Below are 27,807 nucleotides of genomic sequence, written 5' to 3'. Positions count from 1 at the left end.
CAGCTACAATATAACCTAACCCTCTCAGTGTTCTGTGAGATCTGTAGAGACTCCTATTATATGGCTGCAGCTAGAGCCCCTGATGAGGGACACAGGCACCGTCCTATTCCCCGGGACTATACCAGCACTGCTATCGCGGATTGATCCACACAGCGCTGCGGCTCTCGGCGTCCATGTTACCATGACAGCGAAAAGGACGCGTTTCTATAAAGCTGTACAGATACACTGTGCCAGTTTTTTGGTTATATATAACGTCATTTCTCATTTGTATAACTATGGTTATATGGTTAGAGTGCACCATGCCTTCTAAAAGAGAATGAGAGAAGAAAAAAAAATCCCGCACTATTTTACTGGAGAAACTAGGCGGAAGAATACTAAAGGTGAAAACAATTGTGAGCGCTGAGAAGAGGAGAACAGCGGACTGTATGGCGATGTATGTAATGGACGGCTCGCACGGGAGGGGCATGCTGGAGACCAAGGGCTCCTTGTACCTCCGCTCCCATCACATGCACTATGAGAAGCCCACCAAGGTGTCTGGCTGGTAAGAGACACTGACTGGAAGGAACTACAAGTCCTCCATGTCCTCAGAGTCTTACACATTGTATCCATATGCAGTATGTCTTGTGGAGTTAGATGTGTGATAGGACTGTGTAACTGGCAGCTCTCCAGCTGGGGCAGGACTACAACTCCCATCATGCCCGCCTCAGCAATAACATGGATGTAGATTGGATTCTCACTCTCAGAACTGACCTGTTGTTCAGAGTGAATGAAACATAGTTATGGCGGAGTGGGGAGTAAGGGTGCGTGCACACTACGGAATTCCTGCGTATGACCCGCGGCCAATTCCGTCACTCGTACACGCACGTGGCGGCGCTCATCTCCGCCCATGCCATAGACACTATTATAAGCAGAGGCGGATTCCGCCGAAAGAATTGATATGTCACTAGTTTTGGCGGAATGCGAAATCCGCCCCTGCATAGAATAGTGTCTATGGCACGGGCGGAGATGCGCGCCGCCGCGTGAGTGTACAAGCAACGGAATCCGCCGCGGGTTATACGCAGGAATTCCGTAGTGTGCACGCACCGTGTGGGTATGTGCACAATGAGTAATTTAGGTGGAAAGTCCATCAAGTAATTCGTCCCCTGCGCCCGCTCGCGGATCGCGCATGAGTCTCCGCCTGTGTCATAGACTCCATTTAATGCACGGGCGGATTCCTTCCTCCGTCCAAAGAATGAACTTGATCATTCTTTGGACGGAGGGCGGAATCCGCCCGTGCATAGAATGGAGTCTATGACACGGCGGGCGCCCGCTGCAGTCCACAAGCGGGTGCGGGCTGGGAATTCTGCGACGGAGGTTCCGTCTGAATTCCTCAGTGTGCACATACCCTAACAGAGGAGATAAAGACTTTTCTTTAACTAGCTTGTTATATTGATTTATGCTGAAGCAACCATGATCAACTCCTTCAAATTGACATATCCACTTTAATGGCTGTATATTCCTACTTTTTTGTCCTTTAATGGTGCGTTCACACCTACAGGATCTGCAGCTGATTTTCTGCAGCAGATTTCATTTAAATAACTGAACACAGCATCAAATCTGCTGCAGATCTGCTGCAGATCCTGTAGGGGTGAACGCACCCTAAAAAAAAAAATCTGCATAGTTTTCAAGATTTTTTTTTTTTTCTGCTGCTGTTCTCTTATATTTGTATATATTTTTTTGTATTTGTTTTTTATAAACCCATTTACCCAAAAATAAAACATTAAGGGTGCCTTCACACCTACCGTATCGCAGCAGAAAATCCGCTGCGGATCCGCAGCAGATCCGCAGCAGATTTAACTAAATGAATGAACACAGCAATAAATACGCACTGTCAAATCCGCTGCGGATTTGTAAGTGCGGATTTGATGCTGTGTTCATTCATTTAGTTAAATCTGCTGTGGATCCGCAGCGGATTTTCTGCTGCGATACGGTAGGTGTGAAGGCACCCTAAAAAAGAAAAGTGCACTGTTCATAGTGTTGTTTTTTTTTTTTAAATGCTTCCTGCAGGATCCACTTCTGCATTCAGTAAGATTAAAAAAAATTGTGTGTGTCGGCAGCCATATAGATTTTTTTTTTCTATATTTTGCCACAGTTTAATGTGTCTTGTTATCAGGGACTTGACCAGATACTAAAAAATGTGTGAAACTCTAAAACTTCACCTGTTTAACGCTACTTGCCGCCTGATTAATGATCATGATCATTAATTCCGGCCATAGGTAGCATTAAACAACGGCCCTTTACACAGTATGACAGTGTGTGAACATAGGCCTATTATGTATTGCAGATAAAAATACAAAAATGTGCCCAATTAACTCTATTTCTATCTGGCTGCCATCACTAATGTGACATAAACCGTATTACCAGGCAGTTCTCAGATATCATGTATTACAGAACACAGTTCTCAAGGGAATCTAAGGTGCCTGTATATTTGCACTACATTTGTTGCACTTTGCTGTAACATTAATCTCCAGACTTAGTGTACTATAATACATGACATCCAAGAACTGCCTGGTAATACGGCTTATGTCAGATTAGCGATGGCGGACAGAAAGAAATAGAGTCAATTGTGCACATTTTTTATTTTTATCTGCAATGCATAAAAAGGGCATGTTCACATGGCGCATGACATCAGCCGTTCTGTGACCCGGCCGTGTCACAGAACAGCCGGTGTCAGTGAAGATTATCCCAGCTGGTACTGCAGTACCAGCCGGATGATCTTCATTTGTGCTGAATTGGGATGTCGGCGCATCCATGTGTGCCTGCATCCCAATTCACTATTGAACACAATGGAGAGTGCGGCCAGAGCCACACGCTCCATTGTGTGAACTGACAGGCTTGTGCGGCTGCTATTCAATGAATAGTGGCTGCAGAAAACTGGCATGTCAGTTTTTTGTACGGCTGCTAGCGATTTCGGCCAAAGTGTATACTATGTGTATACACTCCGGCCACGATTCCCTCTAACTGCGATGTACGTAAATTGTGTATTAATCACGGCTGTTGTTGCAAATCGGCAACATCGGCTGTGATCAATACATAAATTACGTTGTGTGAAGTTTTAGCCTTATACACACATTCCGTATTACATCGATGTGCCGTCTGTGGAAGGTCTGGTGTGGATCCCTCCTTTCTCGTATCATCTGTCAATATGCTGCTGGCAGCGGAGAAACAATATTCATGTCACTGTAATAAAATAGCCGCACAGCTTTCTGTGTGTTCTGCGCGTCAGGTCTACCACGTCTGTGAAACACAAAATGTGTGTATAAGGCCAGGGGCGGACACAGACTGTATAGGGCCCCTGTGCAAAAAATTGCCTGGGCGCCCCATAACAAACCAGCAGGGGGCACAGTATATGTAGAAATACTGTATAGAAGTAGAAGTCTAAACAGAAGTATTTGTAGTGCTATCATCCCCGTCCCCCAGCCCGCAATCATGCAGCAGGTGAACTGTTAAGTTACCATCTATCCCGTTCCCATCTGGCTCCCTCCCTCCCCATGCTGCCCACTCATGGGCCTGGCAGGGCCCTCTGTTGGCCTGGCCCCTGTGCAGCTGAACCGGCTGCACAAGTGATATGTCCGCCACTCTATAAGGCCTTAGAGTCTATGACATACCATGTGTCTGTGTATTTTCTATAGAGTAAAATGGATGGGTGAATACGAAGTGTGGTGTTTCCATATTTTTTGCCAGGGGTTGTAGTCACAGAGCGTTCATAGAAATGTTTAGTCCACGCACTCCCCTCACTCTGTTCAGCAAAAAGGCTAGACAAATGAGACATTCACATTAGTTTAAAGCCGAACCATAGTGTTTCACACACAAGGGGGGAGATTTATCAAACTGAGATCAATCAGATTCCACCTTTCATTTTCTGAAGAGTCTGTGAGGAAAGAAAAGTGGAATCTGATTGGTTGCTAGGGGCAACTGAGACAATTCTACTTTACACCATGTATGATAAATCTTCCCCAAGATGTTTCACGGTAGTAACTGGGGATGTTCTTTTATGTAAATAACCAGGCAGTAATTGTCAATAAAATTTTTTTGTCACTTAGGCATCAAAGTCGTGAGGCTGAACCGAAAGATTATGATGTCAATGAGGTTCCTCTAGGAAAGAAGAACTTGTGTCACTCTACTTATAGACGATTCGGAAATATCAGCAATGAAGTGAGTTCCAGTTACATACCAGCACATTTATGTTTTTTACTCTAGTTTTATGCTGGTCAAGTTATATTCTACATTGCCCAACACGCAGGAACATTGGAAATGATTTAATCAATTTGACTCTTTAAAGGAGAAATCCCACCAAATTCAAAAAATGACAGGTAGGCAGAGGAGTGCGGAAAAAAATAATAAACCCACTAACCCACATGCTTTTGTAGCACCTTTCTGTTTGAAACTGGTCATGTTACGTACCTGGGTCCTCCAGCTGCAACGTCAAGGCTTGGCTAAGCGATTGCCCGCTCAGTTAGTAAGTTTCACTTTACAACATGATAAATCATGCTTGATAAATCTCCCCCTATGTGTCCAGGATGCGCTGGAGTAAGGGTCCATTTACACAGAAAGATTATCTGACAGATTATCTGCCAAAGATTTGAAGTCAAAGCCAGGAATGGATTTGAAAAGAGGAGAAATGTCAGACTTTTCTTTATGACCTGATCTCTGTTTATAGTCTGTTCCTGGCTTTGGCTTCAAATCTTTGGCAGATAATCTGTCAGATAATCTTTCTGTTTAAATGGACCCTAAGTGACTGGGGCAGTGTCCCGCCCCAGTTACTGATTGGCTGAGCAGGCAATCACTCAGCTGGGTGCGCAGTGTTGCTGCTGGAAGAGCTGCAAGACACCAGCGGCTGTCAACATGACCTGGGAGCAGCGTTATGGGGCGCAAGGATAGGTAAGTTTACTTTTATTTATTATTTTCCCGCATCCCTTCTGCCTTCCTGTCATTTTTGGATTTTGTGGGACTTCTCCTTTAAATCTTCTTAGGCCAAGTTCAGACAGAGCAGATCTTCAAACTGTGGACAAACAAAATTGTAAGACTGGTGTTTGTTGGGCACTGTTGGTATGTGTGGTACAGAAGCCACAATGCAGATATGAACAGAGCTCTACCTTCTTTATGGATGGTTGGCCACCCTGATTCTTAGTTTGGAGTTTCTATGTTAAATAAACTATACGTTTTCAAGGTGTCTTGATGCATGTAAATTCTAGTTCCAAAAAAGCAAGTGAACAACTGACATGTATGAGAACACAAGTCATAAAATATCCTTAATAATTTTTGTCTTTATTGAAGCAGTCATTGCCTGGTTGTATGTGTGAGGTTCTGGGGCCATGTCAGTGAGTTGTATTGTGAATAGCAGTGAGGTAATTCCTTTACATGTCTTCATGGCCACTAGAGGGCGTCCTAATACTGTGTACCAGAAGGTTTGTACTCAGCCATGTCTTTTATTCTTTGCTGGCTACTACTAGCACAGTCGTAGACCCTTAGAAAGCCTGGTGGATAAGGAAATAATTTTCTTACTGTTACAGCTGCTTTCTATTTGGCTAAATAAACATGCATTAAATAGGGCCATACTTTTATTACAACAGTGAATGTCTGTCTGTCTGTCCATTTTCTCTAGGCATCCATTCTATGGTCAGGAAGTGCACATTAGAGTATAAGCTTATTCCCATATCAACCAGACTACTACTCTCATTGTCAGAGGGACCTTGGCAAAAGATCCGGATTGGTTGAAAAAGGGGGCAACTGCCTAGTTTTTTTTTTTACAACATATTATAGATACCATCCTTGAAAGGGAGACTCTGGAGACTGAATCAAAAATATATATTTTTAATAAGACAGTGCTTTAATAAGGTTTTATTACTTTGTAACAGTACCCATTGGGGAGGCTGCCCGACATGATCACTGTGTGATAGCAGTCACCGCTTACTCTGCTAAGGCTGCCGGACACATTGATCATGTTGGACAGGCCCCCTCCACACACGTACTATATATAAGAATGGGAACGGGACCCTTCTCTGCATATGGCTGTTTGGCAATGTTAGATCAGAGCAGGGGCTCAAGAACTGCAGGCCTTAGACAGTTCCAGAAACAAGCATTAATGGCAGCAGAGGGGGCTTTGCCCCTTACTGCTGCCAGTCAAAGGAAGTGAATATAAAAATACATTAAAAAAAAACTTTATTAAAGCAATGTTTTAAAAACTTTTTTTTTGTCTCCAGTACTCCTCAATTTCATTCCCCTTCCCTGATTGCTGACTGTGCTCCCTTCTGCTCAAAACAGAGAAAAACTGTCTGCCCTGCTACCAAACTCTTTCCCCTCCCTTTGGGGATGGTCATGTGACCTTCTGCTCAAGACAGAGAAAACTGTTCCCAGCTGGCCCTGAGAGGGTTGCTCACAGTGAGGTCACCGGCAGCTTGACCTTGGAGGAGGCCAGCATCACAGAGTGCTGAGACAGCTGAAAAGTTTTTCCTGTCTTGAGCAGATGGGGGCACAGTCAGAACTCAGGAAAGAAGAGTGATAAAGTAATAACTATTGAACAGATTGCTAGTCTCCAGAAGAGGGGATTTTTGAACATCTCTAAACTGGATAGCTGCTTTAAGCTATGATTTGTAATGGCAATTAATATGGCCTAAGGCTAAGCATTGCAGGTGGCTGACAAATCCGGACTGTTTTTCACATGGAAGATTGTGTTGCCTGCTCCAGAGCTGGATCAGGTAAAAATCCTTATGTCTCTGCACCTGGCAATAAAACTGCCAATGTTGTCTATCAACAGACTCTGCCAGGCTCTGTCCTATTACTCCATCGCCTAGTAGTTTGCCTCTTAGGTATTTATGAGGTTCAAAATGACATAGACAGTGTGTAAGTGCTGGGGTATATAGGGCTACTAGTAGTTTTCTCTAAAACAAAACAATAAGTGCACGGATTGGCCCATTGAACACTCAAAATGACAAAACGTTATACTTATATGGGCAACGTTAGCTAATTTTCTAGTTCATTAGATTTATAATGAACAATGTAATATTATCTATACAAAAGCTAAATAAGGAGGACTTGCTTATCATGTAATCCAGTTATAGCAAAGCCTTTATAAACAGAATGTAACGTATCCATAGCAAACTATTCTTCTGGGTAATAGTTGAGGACCCCCTCCTCTATTACTTATTATAACTTCAGCAGCCACCACTAATCAAATGCCGAAAGTTCGGGTTTGGATGGACTTGAGCATGCTCGAGGTTCGCTCATCTCTAATTATAACCTATTGAAAGGAGTGTGATGCCATTTGCTGGTTCTGATGTATCTGAAGTTACAGTAATGTGAGTTTCCCTCTTACAAGTGTGAACAATGTCCATGGAATTTTTAGACCATTGTAGAAAAAGAATAAGCTGGATTCAGCAGAAATTGATCGGATCAGTCATTTTTTTTGACAGACTGGGGAGATGTCTAGCAAGTTGTGAGAAATGTATCATTTTACATAATATTGTGGTTAATTTTCTGCCTGTCGAGCCTAGGTTTGTACAGTCTGTTAAAATAGGATAGACACATATAGCCTCATGTGTGACTGATGGGCCCACTATTTTAAATTTGTAGAACATGGTCTAATAGTGACTACCTTCTGTCCAATTCAGAAACATATGTGATGTATGGCAGGACTCAAAAGCATGGTAGACCACACTCCCGCACAAAAGCAGCATACGTTGGGGAAATGTGCATAAACTGGTCACAATTAGGCTATGTTTTGCTCATTCAAGCTAATGGGCCCATTTACAACACATTAGGCTATGTGTCAGCACACTTCCTGACAGGTTGCCAACATATAGCCCAATGTGGGGCAAAAGACAAGGGGGGAGATTTATCAAAGGGTGTAAAATTTAGACTGGTGCAAACGGCCCAAAGCAACCAATCACAGCTCCTCTTTCCTTTCAGCACTGCCTAAAGCTGAGCTGTGATTGGTTGCTGTGGGCAGTTTGCACCAGTCTAAATTTTACACCCTTTGATAAATCTCCCCCAAGGTGTGAGCTTAGCCTTACAACTTTGTCTTGTTGGATTGAAAGCTGAAGGCAACCTATATTATACAACTTTGTAATGTACACTCACCGGCCACTTTATTAGGTACACCTGTCCAACTGCACGTTACCACTTAATTTCTAATCAGCCAATCACATGGCGGCAACTCAGTGCATTTAGGCATGTAGACATGGTCAAGACAATCTCCTGCAGTTCAAACCGAGCATTAGTATGGGGAAGAAAGGGAATTTGAGTGCCTTTGAACGTGGCATGGTTGTTGGTGCCAGAAGGGCTGGTCTGAGTATTTCAGAAACTGCTGATCTACTGGGATTTTCACGCATAACCATCTCTAGGGTTTACAGAGAATGGTCCGAAAAAGAAAAAACATCCAGTGAGCGGCAGTTCTGTGGGCGGAAATGCCTTGTTGATGCCAGAGGTCAGAGGAGAATGGGCAGACTGGTTCGAGCTGATAGAAAGGCAACAGTGACTCAAATAGCCAAACGTTACAACCAAGGTAGGCAGAAGAGCATCTTTGAACGCACAGTATGTCAAACTTTGAGGCAGATGGGCTACAGCAGCAGAAGACCACCCGTTACTAGCATGGTGTACCTAATAAAGTGGCCGGTGAGTGTATGTTATGTATGTGAATGTCCCCCTTCCCCCGTGTTTCCCCCCCCCCCCCACGCTAAACCCGGAGGTGTGGTGCATTATACTCACCTGATTCGTGTTGATGCCCGGCCACCATCTTGTGACAATAATGTAATCTTCGGGAGGCCGAACCGCTGCAGCCATCCCTCTTGCTGGCCCTCCTCTGCCGCGTCATCAGCTGCTCAACCGCGATTGGCTGAGCATAACTAAGCTCAGTCAATCGCGGCTGAGCAGCTGATGACGCGGCAGAGGGGGGCCCGCATGAAGGAGGGCTGGTGCGGTCTGAAGACGACGTCATTGTCCCCCAGATGGCGGCCGGGGTCAACATGAATCAGGTATGTATAGTGCACCACACTTCCGGAGGTGGGGGGGACACAAGGAAGGGGGCCATTCACTAACATACATTACAAAGTTGTATAACTTTGTAATGTGTGTTACTTAGCGAATAATTTTCTAACCCCACACTACCCCTTTAATAACATCCGCTAGTTCCATACTATGGAACCAATTCTGGTTCTATTAAATCAATATATAAACTATTTCTAAATAATTCTGTCCTGATTTAGGATTTGGCTCAGGTGGTCGGTATACATGAATATGGCTGTGGCCACCACTGATTTTCTATTCTTATTAAACACAGTGGTTTCAGCATCTAAGAAAACGAGATTCACCAGTAGAATTTTTCTTTTTCTCCGGTTTAATTTCCTTTTTATAGTACTTGCATTGTCTCTTGCATTTATTAGAATGGAGCCCTCAGGCTGATGACAGATCTTCCAAAATAAGAAGGCAAAGGTATTTGCTGTGAAGAAATTACTGCATCAGAATTACAGTGTCAGTTTGAGCGATCACTTATGGTCAGGAAAGACGTTTTCTCTCCAGCAAATGAATTTGTCTTTGGTGCGAAAATCAACAGGCTTCTAAATGGTTTGCCGCTTGTCAGCGCAGATTTATCATATTCATCAATAATAATCTGTATGATTAAGGCCTGAAGCGAGACAACAATTCTCGTTAATATATATTCTATATCCTTCTCTCTATGGACAAATAGTGGAATTACTGTGACTACAGGACCGCAGACTAAATAAAAGTACTAGTCACCTTTGGCTGCTAAAAAATTTGGGAGCCAATTAAATTTTGCAGCCACCAAATATAGATACAAATATAATTTACCCCGCCCACCCTGTGACATAATATTATATTGTTATACCGCTCCAGCAAGTCGCTGTACTATTATGTGACACTGATGGTGCAAGCACTGTAGACATGCTCACACGATTGTGGGCCCTAGTTGTATTTCATAGCAACATCCTGTTTTAATGTCCTGGACATAATTCTAGCCTAGACCATTTAACTGTTAGATGTTGTAGTAAATGCCAAATTTAGTATCTACATTATTTAGACAAAGGGTAAACTTAACAGTTTTCATACTTTATTTTATATCATACGTCATGGTGCTTGTTCCAGTAAAAAGTGCAGATTGTGCTAAGTGGGTGGGGCTTAGGGACACTTCTTCCCACCCCTCACCAACCATTGGAACAGGCAGGCCTAAAGGTCTAGGCCCCACTCCCTCTAGGTTTTCCCATACCAATGGGTGTTGAGGGGGCGGGGCCTATGTGCCATGATGTCACCGAGGGGTGGGGCCAACGGTGACACTGTGGACGAGACTAAATGGCGCTATTGCCGTGAAGCCCCGCCCACTTAGCACAATCTGCAGTTGATAAAAGATAATTTTTTACTGGAACAAGCACCATGACGTATGATATAAAATAAGGTACCCTTACCCTTTACACCAGTGTAGAGAAGTCAGAATGCAAAAATGGGGGACAGTGTCACTTTAAGAGTGATCTCAGGTCTGCAATGTACAAAACCTTATTAAGCTATGCCATAGGCAGGGTTGTAAAAAAAACGTATCAAAAGGCACCCGTTTTTTGTTGTACACAAAAATGTAGTTGACCATGTTTTATGTACGGTTAAAATAAACAGATGCGTTTTGATCCTTTTTCTTTTATCCTTTTTTGTATTGCCAGTCAATGGAAAAACGGATCAAAACAGATGCACCCAAATACATAAATTTTTTCCATTATCTTTGACATCAAATGGATCCGTTAAATGGATAGCAAATACGCAGTGTGAACCCAGCCTTACCCATGTAGGCATGTGGGTGGTCCTCAGCTGCTAACTAGTCACGGCTGGCGGGGTACCTCATTAATCACACCTCGCTGGGAGTGTCAGCGTATAGGAGCCAGTAGCATCACAGAGGGGCTGCCCCTGAGCACCGATGCTTTCCTGCCAGCCATGACTAGTCAGGAGCTGAGGACTGCCCCTATGCCTACATAGGTAAGACTTACAAAGTAAGTTTTCAGGCCATATAAAGTCACCTTCATAACAAATACTTATACATCTGGAAACAGTGATCAGGATCATATAATTATAATAAATATAATTTATAGCTGCGGGGGTAATTTTGTAGTTATTAGTTCCCTTTAAGATGACACTGGGAAGGGGGATCAGCAGGGACCCAGTGACTGTTGTAAGAGCAGCAGCTGGGATCAGTGAGGTGAGCAATGCTTCTTTACTTCTCAACTTGTTTTCTGATTCTTACAGTTCAACTTTGAAAATGACTTTCTAGCTTTCCTGACCTTTCTGTATTAGTAAATATTTGTATTCTCCATGAAATAACAATGGTGGAGAATCTTTCCTTAGAACGTGCTGTGCTGTTCCCTACATATTTATGAATAATAGAGAAATGGCACAATGCAGAGTTCTAAGAAAAGATGTCCCCCAATTGTTACCTCCTGGAGAATACAACATTTACTAAAACAGACAGTTCAGGCGACAGGACCAATCCACTTTTGAACTTAGAAACTATATAACCCCTTCATGACCAAGCCTGTTTGGCCTTTAATGAAGGACTACATTTTTGGTTATATCCTCATCACTAGAGATGAGTAAATTTACAGTATAAGGGTAGCTTCACACACCCTCCGTATCGCAGCAGATTTGATGGTGCGGAGCCGCAGCAGATTTGATCTAAATAACTGAACACAGCATCAAATCTGCTATGGATCTGCTGTGGATCCTGTATGCGTGAACGCACCCTAAACAAAGTGAAGTGCTTTGTTAGCGCGGCAGTCAGCTTATCAGCCGCCATGCTTAATTATCCCCACCTCTTCCTGTGGCTTGGAGTTGTTTAAGAAGGCTTTCGGCACATGTTCCCTGCCTGAGCATGGTATATTCCCTGCCCGATATTCCTGTACTCTCCGTACTGGTTTCTGTGTTCCCATTGAAGTGTTCCCTGGTCCCTGTAGCCCTGCTGTCTGGTCATGTACTCCTGGTTGGTTCCTGGTTCCTGGATCCTGTATTTCCTCTTGTTTCAGCCCTGAGATGTGAACCTGACCCAACCAGTGTTTATACCAGCTCCACCTAATAACTTGCACCTGTGTCTTCGTCTGCAGCATCCATCACTTTCATCCATCACCTGCTGTGTCTTTGTGGTTGCCACTACAGTCAATTCATGTGGCTAGCACCTTTTGCCTCCTGGTCCCCCCGGACCAGCTGTCTTGTGTCCTGTCTTATCTTATCTCAAGAGGTAGCAACCTGGCGTATCTTCTAGAAAAGTCTATCTCCACCATCTGGAGTTTGGGAACCTTAAAGACATCTCCAAAACACCTAATAAACTTAAGTTACCAGTAGATTATACATCCGTAGAGTATATAACATTGATTCTATATCTGCAATTTTTATAATTCTATGTTCTTGCATTGCTTTGCTATAAGCCACAAATGAAGGAGGCTAAGAAGTCCTCTCCATTATATTCTTGAGCTAAGTAGTGCTCTCTGTGCACCAAATGCCCAGTTTGTAGCTTTACAGCGGTGACATACAAAGGAGTAGAAAGCTACAAATTACAGATTTGGTATCAGCATCCTTTATCCTACGTACAGATGACTTTAGTTTAGGGATTTGAGGAGGGTGGGTTGGGATCCCTTTAATTTGAGGAGAGCAGACAGGTCGGTTTCTTTCAGAAATTGTAGTACAGTTCCTGGCTCATTCAATAAAGACAAATTGTGTGGGCCCTGAGGCTGCAAACTACTATATGACCCACATACTACACTACGTACATTTTATCAGAAGTTTTAGATTTAGTTTCTAGATTAGTTTTATATATTTTGTGTGTGTGTTTTATAGATATTTATATTTTTATACCTTTTAAAAAAAACTTCAAAATGTTTGGTCAGTATTTAGTATCACTGGTAAGCCAAGACCACAAGTGGAAAATAAATAATGGAATAAAGAATACTATAAGGATTTATATCTGTTATGCAGCCTGGAGACACTTGTGGTTTTGGCTTACTGATAGGAAATACTAACCAAAGTAATGTCACATGAAAGTCATCTAATATCCAAGACACCAGAATACAAGAAAGGTAATGGATTGTTGTTATTTTATTCAGGACTGGAATACCACAACTGAACATCAGCTGTCACAGGTTCATCTTAAGGGAGACTATGAAGTCAAAGATGTTCGCAAACAAATGGTCAGTGAAGACAACCTCGCCACGCTGAATCTGAAAAGGTAACTGTGTTTTCTTTCTAGATAAGGTCAGATCTGCAACCCCAGTGTTTATAACATTGTGCCTGTTTATGTGGAATTATTTGGATTTGGCCGCTGTATAATAGATACCTAGAAATGTTGGGAATTCCTAAAATTCATGCATTTATGTATTTTCATTTTGCCACTGTCTGAAGCTTTAAAGGGGTTAATCTGTCTGGATGACCTCTGTTTAGAGGTCTTCACTGTAGTCCTAAGGGGTAATCCGGAGAGCGGTAAAAGTCCTTCTTGGTACTGGACTTTCTCCCTCTCTCGTCTTGGATGATAACTTCCGAGACGAGAGGGAGCTGGGTGTATGTTGCGAGCAATGTCCAATAGCTGCCTGATGACTCTGCAACATCTGGCAGCTATTAAATGTCGCCTCTCATCTCTAAAGTTATCATTCAAAACAGCCAGAGTGAGAAAGTAGAAAGCCAGAGAGTAGAACAGGTAGGACATTTTCCGCTCTCCTTAAAACCCCTTTAAGCTCCCTACAACCACTTCCTATTCAAATGAATAGGCAACCATGTAATATATGGCTGTTATGCCATATGTTTTAACAGGACCACACGTACTGTGTTATTGTCAGTGATAACCTTGTCATGCGGAGTTTACACAAAATTTTGCTGTCTCTTTGTCACATCAGCACTTAAACAGTAATATGCTAAGAAATCATTTGTTTCAATGTTAAAATAATTAGGTTAACAGGTGGTTGAGGAGGAGTAAACAATAAGACAAAACAAGATTTGTCAATGAGATCTTTCATGTATAGTGTATATTCACTCATAATATGACTTACAGTACTTTAAAAAGGTGAATCGGGAGTATATTATGTGTAACTTTCTCATGTTCTTATCCATTAACTGCTGTGCTTCTCACCTATGACAAGTAAATACCTGCTTGGTTGTGCTGCCTTCATGGAATCTGTTGCATTTTTTTTTTTTTTGCTATTTTCCGCCTAAGCCATCTGCTGGTTTAAATGAGTTGAAACACAATCAAGAACTCCAAGGGCAAATTTACTTTCTACTTAATGCCAATTGCAGCTTTGGCATGGTTCATTTGGGAGCAATTTAAATATTGCGAGGTAATGTGCCATATATTAGTGGGTATACGCTTATAAATTTAATTACAAAGCGGTATCTGTCACATACTCAGAAACAGTATTTGGGGGGTTTTATGCCCAGATTTTTGTGGCAGTTTTAAGTTATTTTTTTAGGGAAAGACTTTCTGTGGTGCACAGCAGATCCATTCACTCAATGGCCCCATATAGTTAGCCAGTGACTACGTTTGGATATAAAAAATTACGGAAGGGGCGGAACCTCAACAATACATAGAGTGCCAAGCCGATGCATTTTAATAGCAATCATCACTAAACAAAGAAATTTTATTAAAAATAGTCCTATACAAAAAATACTAAAAGGAACAGGTGGGAGGGGGACAAGCCTCCTGAAAAGACGCTCCAACAAACAGTCAAAATCACTTCAAATAAAACCTCTTGTATCCTGCTTGCCTATAAGCAAGGGTACCCCCAAAAAACACACAATGAGCACCAATAATCACAGAATATGGATCAAGTTACGGTACCAACAATCATGTATGAAATAGAAAATAGTGCTGTATCAAAAAAATGTAGTGCAGAAGTTGTGGTCCAGTGGGGGGAGGCGTTCCAGTGTTTCCCATGGCTTCCTCAGGCGTGTGATTGTGATCATACAGTTAGTCTTCTAATATCAAAGTAAATCAAATTAGGGACAACCCACAAACAACACAGAAAAACATACCATGTGTTCTGAGGTTGTAGGATTCTGTCTGTACACATCTACCCTCAGTGCTGTAAATGTCATGCGCTTGTATGCTGGATACATGTGATATGATTATTTCACTGCCGAACTTGTGCATGCACAATATGCAGAGAAAGTTATTCGTAGAATGACCATGCTACTTTATAAATACCTCAGTAAAAATATCATCTGTACCATGAATAAAGAGCACATTATATAATGTTTAACTCTTGTGCATTCATAAGCAGGAACCATTTTGTTGTAGCCTCTGGGGATTTCCCCTCTAGTAATATGTTGTATGAAGACACATGCAATGTAGACCCCAATATGGTGCTGATGTGTATGGACAGTATAAGTAGGCATTCCTTTTTTAGGAGATGGTGACATATAGCTGGCATGTTGTCATATCAATGCTTAGTCAAGTACGACCGAGACTGCGATTTTGGCCATGAATAAGTGTTTGTAGTCTGTTTAATTTGCTCTTGTCTAATTACTGCTCTATTCCAAGTAGAGTATATAGAACAAACACTCACTGAGTCTTATTTCTGGTATTTATTGTGCAAGTGACAAACACCAATAGTCAGCAGGTTACAGAGCTAAAGCAGGTGTATTCCACTAGAGCGACGGCCGTATCGTGCACATACGCATTACTAGGCCCATTGATGCGCATGAGCAAGAAACGTCTGTCGCTCTAGTGGAATACACCCTGCATAGATCCCTCTGGCCACTTAACAGTTAACCTTTGTTTTGCTTTTGATTGAAACTCTGAGGCATCACTTTCCTTTTCCTCTCCATCTGGCTCAGGCCTCCATGATGATTTCTTCCAGCTTCATCTCTTGTGAACCTGCCAGACAAACATCTTAGGCTCCACACTTTTACAACTTCCATGTCAGGAACCGGACAGCAAGACAACACAACACAGTGAGCCCTAAGCTCAGTCCCGCCCACTGTCCTCTACCTATTTGCCACAATCCGCCCTAAGATGGCGGCGAGCAACTGGGCGTCAGTCCCTGCACTGGCTAGGTGGGACACAAAGACAAGACAGACAGAAAAAACACAATAAAGAATGGTCGACAGTCCGGGTCACAACAATCGGGCAGCAAAAGTACAAAATCACAATCCAAAGGCGAGGTCAATAAACAGGCAATATGGTCAGGGGCAGGCAGCAAGCAGGAATGGTCAGAAATACAAAGCAGAGTCAGAATAAACAGAGCAAGAATAGCAAATACAGAACCAGGCAGAGACAAGCTCACTATCCGGCAGTGAGAGGCCGGCTGGCAGACACTATATAGGAGACCAGAGGTCCAGTGAAGGAGCTGATTGGACCAGACCCCTAATCTCCTCAGAACACCTGGGGCAAGAGCAACCTGACTGGCAGAGAGAACAGTCTATCAGACTAGCTAACCAGCATCAGAGTTAACTCCGGAGTGGCCAGGAGTATCTCAGGCAAAGCGGGTGTGGCTGAACACACAGAAGAAAATAGAGCAGTGTTCAGACAAGGTTCAGGTTACTGCTCAAGACATACAAAACACTGAATATCAGCGCCATCTCAGCCGCGCAGCATGAGCTGAGGGGCGCACGGAGTTCATCCCAGACACATTCATGACAGTACCGCCCCTTTTATGAGGGGCCACCGGACCCTCACTCAATAAACCAGAAGTAGGCGGAAAATGACCTCTTACCACACAGGTTTGAATATCACTAGCAATATCGCTATCAGTCTCCCACTCGTCAGCGGAGGACTCTGAGTTATAGACAGATGAGGTACAGACAGAGTTATCATCTCCACAATTTTCATTTACATCAGGCACAGGTATGGCAGGTATATCAGAGGAACAATTTATGCCAATTTCACCAATGGTTACCTGTGCGCCCAGATGACCTTCCTGGTAGTCATCTGGACGCTGATGATGTTCTGATCGCTGGGGACGGATGGGGCAATGGCTGATGTAGTGACCACCGTTCCCGCAGTAAAAGCACAGGCCATTGTGTCTCCGGAATTCTTGTCTGGTCCTGACATTCAATGCTCCCAGCTGCATAGGTTCCTCCTCTGAGCCAACAGGGGGAAGGAAAGGTTTTTCAGCAGGAAAAGAAGAAGATTTGAAGAGGTCAGAGTTTGCTTTCGCCCTCTTCCTGTCACGAAGTCTGCGGTCGATACTAATGGCCAAGGCCATGGTCTCTTTAAGGGTTGGAGGATCTGGGTGACCTACCCAGGCATCCTTAATGCCCTCTGTCAATCCTTGCTTAAAGGGGTAGTCCACCCAAAATTTTTTTCTTTCAAATCAACTGGTGCCATAAAGTGCCAGAGATTTGTAATTCACTTCTATTAAAAAATCTTAAATCTTCCAGTACTTATTAGCTGCTGTATGTCCAGCAGGAAGTAGTGTTTTCTTTCCTGTCTGACCCAGTGCTCTCTGTTGCCTCCTCTGTCCATGTCAGGAACTGTCCAAAGCAGGAGCCAATCCCCATAGAAAACCCCTCCTGCTCTCCAGACTGGAAATAATACAACTTCCTGTTGGGCATACAGCAGCTGATAAGTACTGGAAGGCTTGAGATTTTTTAATAGAAGTAAATTACAAATCTCTGTCACTTCATGGCAGCAGTTGATTTGAAAGAAATTTTTTTTGGGTGGACTACCCCTTTAAAGAAAGCCTTTAGAGCCGGTTCACACCAAGTAGTCACCACACTAAATTTTCTAAACTCGGAACAGTATTCCTCTGCTGGTCGTTTACCCTGACGGAGAGAGAATAGGTTATTCTCTGCCAATGCCCTGTCATCAGGTTGAGCATATATAGTACCCAGGGACAAAAAGAATTTCTCCAAGCTATTCCATTCCTCTGCCTCAGGGGGAATTTTGAGAGCCCAAGCCTGAGGATCTCCCTGAAGCAGTGAGACCACAATACCAACCTTCTCCTGCTCAGAAGGGAAGTGATTGATTCGGAAAAACAACATGCAAGCACCCCTAAAGGACTCAAACTTCTCCATATCACCAGAAAATCTATCAGGGAGCAACATGACCGGTTTTCTAGGATTTTCCACCAATGGGGGCGCTACCACAACATTATTCTGGTTGGCAGACAAAATTTGAACCTGTTTAGCCAGGTCATCAACCAGGCAAGACAACGCCTCCATCTTAGCAACCAGGTTAGAATCCATCAACTGGGTTATCTGGTTGGCCAGTTTGACCACCAGGCCTGACACCCCCTCCACCTGGGTAGCAAGATCTTCCACAGTAGCCATGGCACCAGAGGGGGCAGTATATATATTTGGCCGGATATTCTGTCAGGAACCGGACAGCAAGACAACACAACACAGTGAGCCCTAGGCTCAGCCCCGCTCACTGTCCTCTACCTATTTGCCACAATCCGCCCTAAGATGGCGGCGAGCAACTGGGCGTCAGTCCCTGCACTGGCTAGGTGGGACACAAAGACAAGACAGACAGAAAAAACACAAAGAATGGTCGACAGTCCGGATCACAACAATCGGGCAGCAAAAGTACAAAATCACAATCCAAAGGCGAGGTCAATAAACAGGCAATATGGTCAGGGGCAGGCAGCAAGCAGGAATGGTCAGAAATACAAAGCAGAGTCAGAATAAACAGAGCAAGAATAGCAAATACAGAACCAGGCAGAGACAAGCTCAATATCCGGCAGTGAGAGGCAGGCTGGCAGACACTATATAGGAGACCAGAGGTCCAGTGCAGGAGCTGATTGGACCAGACCCCTAATCTCCTCAGAACACCTGGGGCAAGAGCAACCTGACTGGCAGGGAGAACAGTCTGTCAGACTTGCTAACCAGCATCAGAGTTAACTCCGGAGTGGCCAGGAGTATCTCAGGCAAAGCGGGTGTGGCTGAACACACAGAAGAAAATAGAGCAGTGTTCAGACAAGGTTCAGGTTACTGCTCAAGACATACAAAACACTGAATATCAGCGCCATCTCAGCCGCGCAGCATGAGCTGAGGGACGCACGGAGTTCATCCCAGGCACATTCATGACATTCCACTTTTTTGTGTCATGTGCATTAAAGTCAGTAGGTATGTGGGTTGCCCTCTGTATGTAGCATCCCCTGCTGTACTCCCAAATAGTAATTATGCCCCCTGTGCTGTCCCCTTAGTAATAATCTCCCCTAGGCTCTGTCCCCATAGTAATAATTTTCCCCTGTACGGTCTTCATAGTAGTAATGCCCTATGTGCACCCCCATAGTAATAATCCTCCCTGTGCAGTCCCCACAGTAATAATCCCACCTGTGCTCTGCTCCCCCCATAGTAATAATCACCCCTGTGCTGCAACCTCATAGTAAAAATCCCCCCCTGTGCCCCCTCTCTACTAATAATCCCCCCTGTGCTGCCCCCATAGTAATAATCCCTCCTGTGCTGCCCCTCATAGTAATAATCTCCCTGTGTTCTCCCCTATACTAATAATCCCCTGTGTTGCCCCCATAGTAATAATCCTCCCTGTTCTCCCCCTATACTAATAATCCCCCCCTGTGCTGCACCCTCCTAGTAATAATCCCCCGTGTGCTCCCATCATAGTAATAATCCCCCCTGTGCTCCCCCCATTGTAATAATCCACCTGTGCTCCCCTATAGTAATAATCCCCCTGTGCCCCCCCTTTACTAATAATCCCCCTGTGCTCCCTCCTATACTAATAATCCCCCCTGTGCCCCTATAGTAATAAACCCCAGTAGGTGAGGTCTGGGGGTGCCACCAGGGCCCCCTAACTGTCACGCCCCGTGCGGTCGCCCGGCCCGCCCGCCACTAGAAACGGCCCTGGCCTGCGTAGTGCACCTCTGTTGTTCTATATTCTGTATTGTTTTAGCTGGCTCTCCTGACCTGCTGTTGCTTCCCTGACTACTCTTTTGGTTCCTGATTTTGTGCTACATTGTCCATTTGGTTTAACCCCGGCCTGTACTTTTATGCTTTGGTGTTTGTCTTGTCTCTTTTCTGTGTTTTCACTATAGCCTCAGGTAAGGGACCACCTCTCTGGTTTTCCGCAGTTGCCTAGAGCTGTTGAAGGCAATTAGGCAGGCATAGTGGATAGGGACAAGTTCAGTGTTCACTGTCTGTGTCCACCCTATCCCATCCCTAGCCGAACTCCACCTATTACCGTTACACATGTACATCATGAATGCTGTGTGAACCCTGCTTTATACTTTTAGCTTTGGCTCAAAAACTGAATTAAAAAATGGCCACAAACGGCTGTGTGTTAAACCCCACTGAAGGGGTATTCTCATCTCTGGATGTACCATACATGTCTGATAGATTGGGGGGTCTCACCTCTGGGACATGTCACACGTTTATAAATGTCTGGGATGTCCCCTCTGTCCTATTATAATCTCCTTTGTTCTATAACACAGAATAGTATTTTCTAGTTTTCCATTGTATAATGTAAGTAGCTACAATACTGAATTTATATGACTCCCAGTATAATCTAGTATTCTCCAGAGGTAAAATATGTAATGTTCTCTCCTCTCCCTGTAGACAGACTGGACTTCCAGATAGTGGATTTGGAGCTGTGTTGCCACATCATAGCAAAGATCACAACAAAATGTAAGTTTTAATTCTTTATTATTATATATAATTTCTTTATTATTATAAACAATCATTATCGAAATTTCAAATTTGTATGTTCTAGTAGTGGCTGGTACCAGAGATCTTACCACTTAGCACTGAGGCCTTTATCTAATCTTAACTTTTGATATGTCTGTGTAATATGCAGCAACTGGGTCCAGCAGCACACTGGAACAAGTGCCAAGTTGGCAAGTGGTAGTAGAGAGGATGCACACTGGAAATTCAGCTATCTTAAGTGTTGACCAGTGATATGTCAAATCTAAAAAATCCAACAGCATCCATTATTCAAAGAGAAACACAGGGACGCTTCGACCTGACAGTCTTTATCAAGCGACATCTGGTCGAAATGTCGCCATGTTTTTCATACTCATCATGTAATAAAGCTCTACTTGAATATAGGATGCGATTGAACTTCTCTTTGATGTCTGTACAGCAAAAGTTAATTTAAATTACTGTAAAACTTGTAACTCAGAAAAGGTGGCAGCTAGAAAGACAGGAGACGGCTCAAAATACCCAGGGGGAGCTAGGTTTGGGAGCATTTAATTTTTAAGCTCTTAGGGGCACTACCCCTTTAATGTTAGCCCAGGAGAGGCCATTGGTAGTGTGAAAATGCTAGAGTAGGACCATGTCTCTGAGGACACCTTAATGTGGTGACATGGTACACTCCAGTGGGGGGGGGGGGGGGGCAGTCAGAGGAGCACCATGGGGGGGGGGGGCTGCTGTCAAAAAGGGAGACAGAGAGGGCCATGCAGTGACCATTAGTGGCCCACGTCACCTGTCCTCAGTCACTTCAGTGGGCAGGGTTAGCCCTAACCCAGTCCATTGAAGAGACTGAGGACACGTGATCCCCAAGACGGAGGGTAGGGGCCAGGAGCAGGGAGCGGTGTCCGAGTGGACTTAGTTTTTAATGATTTTATACTGGTCGTTAAATACCAGCCCCTTCCTACACATGTTGTTGCTTGATAAAAATCTCATTGAGAAGACTGAAACGTGACACATTGGGTGAATAAACCAGAACTACTTTTATTCACTTTACTTCGGATTGCCGCCTCTTCCTATTGTTTTTATTAGAAAGTTATATGTTGTGCGGTGATATGTTGTTGTTTTTTTTTTTATACAATTTTCTGATATTGGAATACTCCTTTAAGCATATGCTTAACAGATTTTTTTTTTTTTTACTGCTTTACCTTACTTTTAGTCTTCTTCTCTTTTAGGCACTTGGATACAACTTATGGTGTTGACTATATGACTCCTTTACAGTATACAATATCCTCTGGTGTAAGTACCGTTATGGTGGCTTATGTGGGCCTTTGGCTTACTAAATACTGCTCTGTGAAAATGTCTTTATCAACACAGAAAGGTCACATCAGTGCACATAGCTTGGGATCAACCTACGTATTCCATGTTTCCACCACTAGAGGCTGCTAAAAAGCAAAAGGAGGAGCCAGCTGGAAACTGAACAGTCATTTTCAGCAATTTACTATTGAGAAGAGCAGTGTGCTCAGTCAAAACTTAGTCCAAGACGCTAGCCTGCATCTAGACAATCCTCGTTCTTCTCAATCTCCTCAATCTTCTTTCAGAGCACATCACAATCTGTGTATACATAATGTTCGCACACACAAGGGCTGATTGGGCTTGTTGTCTGGACCACACAGACTGCTGAACTCACTTTTCAGATATCAGTTGATCAGACAAGTAACTATGAATAACTCCTAATAAAACATTCTTCAGAGCAGTCCACATTGTTTGACTAAATATTCTCTTTTGTTTTTGTTTTGTTAGAGTTAGCTCACCCCAACCACTAATTCAGCCCAAGCAAGTTTATTCTGTATTGAGGTGACTTTACGCCATACATCTACATAATGGGATAGTGATTTTGGCATAATTGATGATTGTCTATGCCCATTTATCTATATTGAATGCATTACGGTCTGTATGAAGATAAATCGGAAGAATGTGATTAGAGCTGAATCAGCAAATACATCAACCCTATTCAGTGAACTGTAAAATGTGTACAACTAAACTTACCCAAACATTGTATTAAAAAATATAAAGCCAATATGATGGTTTCAACATACAATGATACTTCCAGAACCAATTAATATTGTATGTTGAGGGATCACTAATGGTATGATTAATTTAGCTGAGCCATGAGGTTCCTACTCCACGGAGCGAAAATCGGCCAAATCGATTATCGCTCCATGGAATAGAGACAACGAGCAGCCGATGATCGTGTCATCGGCTGATGTTTTTTTTTAGGTTCTAACTAGAGATGAGCGAACCTGGAGCATGCTCGAGTCGATCCGAACCCGAACTTTCGGCATTTGATTAGCGGTGGCTGCTGAACTTGGATAAAGCCCTAAGGCTATGTGGAAAACATGGATATAGTCATCGGCTGTATCCATGTTTTCCAGACAACCTTAGAGCTTTATCCAAGTTCAGCAGCCCCAGCTAATCAAATACCGAACGTTCGGGTTCGGATGGACTCGAACCCGAACCCGGTTCACTCATCTCTAGTTCTAACCTAAAATCATCGGGCACTGACCGCGCATCGCTGCGTGGAATAGCGATGTGCAGCAGGCGACCGACAATTTCACAAGCACCATACTTTACCTAAACATGTTGCAGGGCTCCTCTTGCGCTCCTTCTTCCTCCTAGTCCTGCACGCAGCAGCAGCTTCCTTGCGGCCTGACAGACTGCTCAGCCAATCACTGGCCAGTGATTGGCTGAGCGGTCTGTCAGCTCAGACAGGCCGCACCGAAGCTGCTGCTGCGCGCGGTTCCGGGAGGCAGGAGGAGCGCAAGAGGAGCCTTACAACATGTTTAGGTAAAGTATGGTGTTTAAACAAGGGCTGCAAGGACATTGGTAGCGATGTCCCTGCAGCCCTCACTAAACAATTATTGGGCCGTGTAATAGGCCCAGTAAACGAGCGCCGATCTAGCAGATCGGCGCTCGTTTACATTATTGATCAGGCCCCTATCGGCCTGTGGAATAGGACCCTTAGACTTTAAAGAGACTCTGTCAGTAGGTTTATGCTTCCCAATTTAAGAGAAGCATAAACTAGTGACAGAGAAGCTGAACAGAATGATGTATCACGTACATTGCTCTGCGCAGCTGATCCAGCGATATCCTCCTGAATAACATGGACAATAAGCAGTCTTCTCCATTATGTGCATGAGCTCAGTAGTTCAGGATATTTATGTGCTCCAGGGAACTCCGCCCAGCAGTTGCTGTTTGGCAGTTATCTATGTATGCTGCATATAGACAGTCAATCAGCGGGTGGTGGTGGTGGTGGTGGTGGTGGGGGGGGGTAACAAGAATCCAATTCTCCTGCATATTAGGGTAGTCACTGAACAGAATAATGTAAGTAATACACCGATCTGTTCAGCATTTCTGTCACTAGTTATCTGCTCTCACTTAAGGCAACATAAACCTAGTGACAGATTCCCTTTTAAGATCTGTGCAAAGCTTTTCAAAATCTTTCCTGCAGTCTACAAGTGGGTAGCTTTCCACATTAGACCCTGTCCCTCCATCAATGTTAAGTGAAGACAAATGTTACTGTAAAATTAATTAAATGTGACCAGTTTCAGACTAATGTAATACGGTCATTTCTGCCCTATTATTGCTACAGGTCTTGCTTTGAACGCAGGTCTAATAACCCAAACTGACAGCATTATAAATGCCTATGATGCCATCAGTTCAGGTCATTAAACACATCTGTCTAACATAGAAATGTGAAATGAGTCCATATCGCGCTGATTTAAAACTGGCTTTAAAGAAACAAGCCAGATCAGTGTACATGCTATAAAACATAAACTAAACAAAGAAGGATCTCTGTATCCTGCTACTTGTGATTACCAGCAAGAAACAGGTCTGACTACTGTTATGATTGTATTAGTGGTGGGCAGGTTCTCACAAATCAGCATTATAAACACATATGTTCCCCATTACCAAAGTAATAAGTATTTCCTTATAGCAAACATGACCTCCTGAGCTATTACCAAGCCAAGATATACATTCTTCCTAGCATCTAGAAGTAAATATGATAAACCATAGTCTGGTTTTAGTTCTAAAAACAGTCATTTGTGAAGATCACATATCCCTTTACCTTTTATAAGGTTTCCCAATTCTAGGCGTCATTTATGTCTATCAGGAAAATTGGCCCCATAAACAGGGTTGTCCAGCGAAAATCTTTTTCTTTTAAATCAACTGGCTTCAGATAGATATATAGATTTGTAATTTACTTCTATATAAAAAGCTCAAGTATTCCTGTACTTATGAGCTGCTGGATGTCCTACAGGAAATTGTGTTCCCTTTCAGTCTGACACAGTGCTCTCTGCTGACATCTCTGTCCCAGGCAGGAACTGTCCAGAGCAGTAGAAGCAAGGCCGGCGTCAGCACAGGGCTTACCTGGGAAAGTGCCAGGGCCCCAGTGCCTCCAGGGGCCCAGAGAGGGAGAGGAGCCTGGTGTTCTGATGTTCAGCCGGCTCACTGTAGTGCAGGGTGAGCGTTGAACAACAGAAGACACAGGAGAAAGAGCGGGACCTTCCAACATCCTGCAGAGAGAGGGATAAAGGACCTGATCACATGATTGGAAGGTCCTCAACCTAATTATACAATGTGGAGACCAGCCTGGCAGAGAGGAAGAGGGAGAAGTGTGTGTGTGTGTGTTTCAGTCAGTCAGCCAGTGTCTGTCAGTCAGTAATGTGTGTGTCAGTAGTGGTTGTGTATGTTAGTGGTGTCTCAAGTGATTGTGCATAGTGTGTGGATGGATGAGGGGCCCGCTGAGGCTCTGTTGCCCAAAGGCCTGTAAAAACCTGGAGCCGGCCCTGAGTAGAGGTTTTCTATGGGGATTTGCTACTACTCTGGAGAGTTCCTGTCTTGGACAGAGATGGCAGCAGAGAGTACTGTGTCAGACTGAAAAGAAAACATCATTTCCTCCAGGACATACAGCAGTTCATAATTACTGGAAGAGTTGAGATTTTTTTAATAGAAAAAAACTAGTTGATTTGAAAGAAAAAGATTTTCACCTGAGTACCCCTTTAATAATTTTGTCACTTTTGTAAAATATAGAATCTGACCTTTGATTGGTTATTTTGAATAACAAGGCATTTTTTTTTTTTATTTGTTGCAGAAATGAATGTGAATTAACTTTTGTCCCACAAACCCAGTTCAGATGCATGCAACAGTTGTCTCAACTAATGTTACGTCAACCTAATTTCCTGCTCGGTTCTGAGGGGCCTATGTCTCCTATTGTTTCCTAACATAGAGGGCTTTGTTTATTAGGCAGCCGTGTGTACTCTGAATTTTGTCCATTATCTTTTTTGCTATGCAGAAGGATCCAGAAGTTCCAGATTATGTGTCTGCCTACAAGAGATGCCATTCCCAATTTACGGACACAGCAGACTATAGAAGGCATGGACGAAACACCTGGCAGGATGAAAGTGGAGTATATGCCAATAGGGAAATCAGACAAAAGGTGTTTAAACCAACCTGTCCTATTACACCACATCTATGATGATTAAATATACTCATATATACATGTTATCCATGGATAATGTCATTATTCATTGAATTAGAATTCTTAGATTGATTACATTTTTATAAGATTAAAATTTGCCATAAAAATGTCGACCTGGAAGATTGCACAGGTAGATTGCACATGGAATTATGTCAACTGATAAACGTGAGACTGCTCATTTTCCATATTCACAAATCTACCAAAATAAATATTACATAAAAGCTTTATCCTACTTCTTCTTCTAATAATAATTTAATTATATAGCACTATATTTTCCACAGTATGTTATTATTCTGGGGGTACATTTATAGCTAGAATCAGATATTATATAGAAACTTATTTAGGCCTCGTTCACATATTTTTCCAATAAACAATGGCCGTTGTTGCAGGTTGCAACAACGGACACTGTTTATTGACAGGGCGGAATCACATAAGTGTGTATGGAACAACGGCCGCAGTGTATACACGCTGTATACACTACGACTGGTGTTTCATGCGGCTGCACAAAATAATTGACAGGTTTATTTTTTGCAGCCTCTATTCAGTGAACAGCGACAGTACAAAATATCCTGTGCGCACAATGTAAAGTATAGCTCCGGACGTGCTTTACATTGTCTTCTATGGCTAATTGGAGTGCCGTTACACCCAAATGTGCCTGCACTTTAATTAAAGTGAAGTGATGTTCACCCGTCCAAGACTGCAGTATCGGCCGGGTGTACATCTGAGATATTGTCCGTTTTTTAAAACATCAAACACTGGCCGTATTAAACAACGCCCGATGTTCAAGCAGCATGTGAGCATGGCCTTAACCATCAAGTCAAACATGAGGAGTAAAGGCCGTGCACACAAGAGCTTACACTCTATAAGGGAAGGTTTCAAGCTACTATGTCATCCCCAACAAACCCAGAATTACTTTTAGGGATACCAGTCTCTTCGTAAACCTTATCTGGAATGAAGGATCAGTACATTCTGGCTGCCAGCCATCAAGCACAATAGAAATTGGATAAATTGAGAAATCTGCTAATGTTTGAACTTTATATTCCTTTGAGCAGGAAAATACTAGCAAACACATTGAAAATCATTACAGAATGCCTTTATTATTCAGCTGCACTGTGTTACCTGGACGACTGTAACAGCTAGGTCCCTGAGTTACTGAAAGGCCACAGTGTACCTCTCTGCTTGTTTTCTTTTTTATAATCTTCAGACATCTAACGTTCTTTGCCAGACAATTTAATAGGATATCTTTTTAAGGAATTAAAGCTCAGTTTCCCTGCTACCAAACTCAAATCCCCTGATTCACTTTATACAGCCATAGGTATACAGCCATACAGATTGTGGGTTTATTACTGCTTTCTGCTCACATAGCAAAACAAAGGGAGTTGAAGGGGAGATTGGTGCTAAATTGACAGTACCCATCAAGGTTTTTTGGTAGTCTTTCCAGCAAAGGTTCCAATTCATGTGGCAAAAGCTTCTATTCTGCCATCTAAAAATGGTGGCAAATACTAAAACAATGCAGAGCTATAGTGTACTGGGTACAGTTACCCCCTAGACCTGAGCACATACTCTGCAGGTTAGGAAGCACTGGTCTAACCATCACACTTTGGGGGAGATTTATGAAAAGGTGTAATTATACACCGCAACCAATCACAGCACAGCTTAAAGCTCTTGTAAAA

The 27,807-nt window shown here is 43.2% G+C and overlaps 1 protein-coding gene across 2 annotated transcripts; it reads left to right on the top strand.

The window, feature by feature from the left end:
- Positions 1-144: 144 nt before the first annotated feature.
- CFAP95 (cilia and flagella associated protein 95) lies at positions 145-26,359 on the top strand. Of its 2 annotated transcripts, XM_069964265.1 has the most exons (6): positions 151-541; positions 4,083-4,194; positions 13,128-13,249; positions 20,524-20,592; positions 21,828-21,891; positions 25,949-26,359. In XM_069964265.1, the coding sequence occupies exons 1-6, from the start codon at positions 426-428 to the stop codon at positions 26,129-26,131; spliced, it is 666 nt and encodes a 221-aa protein (XP_069820366.1). In that variant the 5' UTR covers positions 151-425; the 3' UTR covers positions 26,132-26,359. The 2 variants fall into 2 exon arrangements, with proteins under 2 accessions (XP_069820367.1, XP_069820366.1); XM_069964266.1 differs by lacking the exon at positions 21,828-21,891 and having other exon boundaries at positions 145-541.
- Positions 26,360-27,807: the final 1,448 nt, after the last annotated feature.

The sequence above is a fragment of the Dendropsophus ebraccatus genome, chromosome 3, assembly GCF_027789765.1.
Source record: "Dendropsophus ebraccatus isolate aDenEbr1 chromosome 3, aDenEbr1.pat, whole genome shotgun sequence".
NCBI classification, from domain to species: Eukaryota; Metazoa; Chordata; class Amphibia; order Anura; family Hylidae; genus Dendropsophus; species Dendropsophus ebraccatus.
This window is presented reverse-complemented; position numbering and strand designations above follow the sequence as displayed.

What these genes read in the sequence shown, in the direction of transcription:
- CFAP95 (XM_069964265.1), top strand. Translation starts at nt 426, where the DNA reads ATGGCGATGTATGTAATGGACGGCTCGCACGGGAGGGGCATGCTGGAG. An exon ending in GCCACGCTGAATCTGAAAAG is followed by an intron (nt 13,250 to 20,523) that starts GTAACTGTGTTT and finishes CTCTCCCTGTAG; the next exon opens with ACAGACTGGACTTCCAGATA. An exon ending in AGTATACAATATCCTCTGGT is followed by an intron (nt 21,892 to 25,948) that starts GTAAGTACCGTT and finishes TTTGCTATGCAG; the next exon opens with AAGGATCCAGAAGTTCCAGA.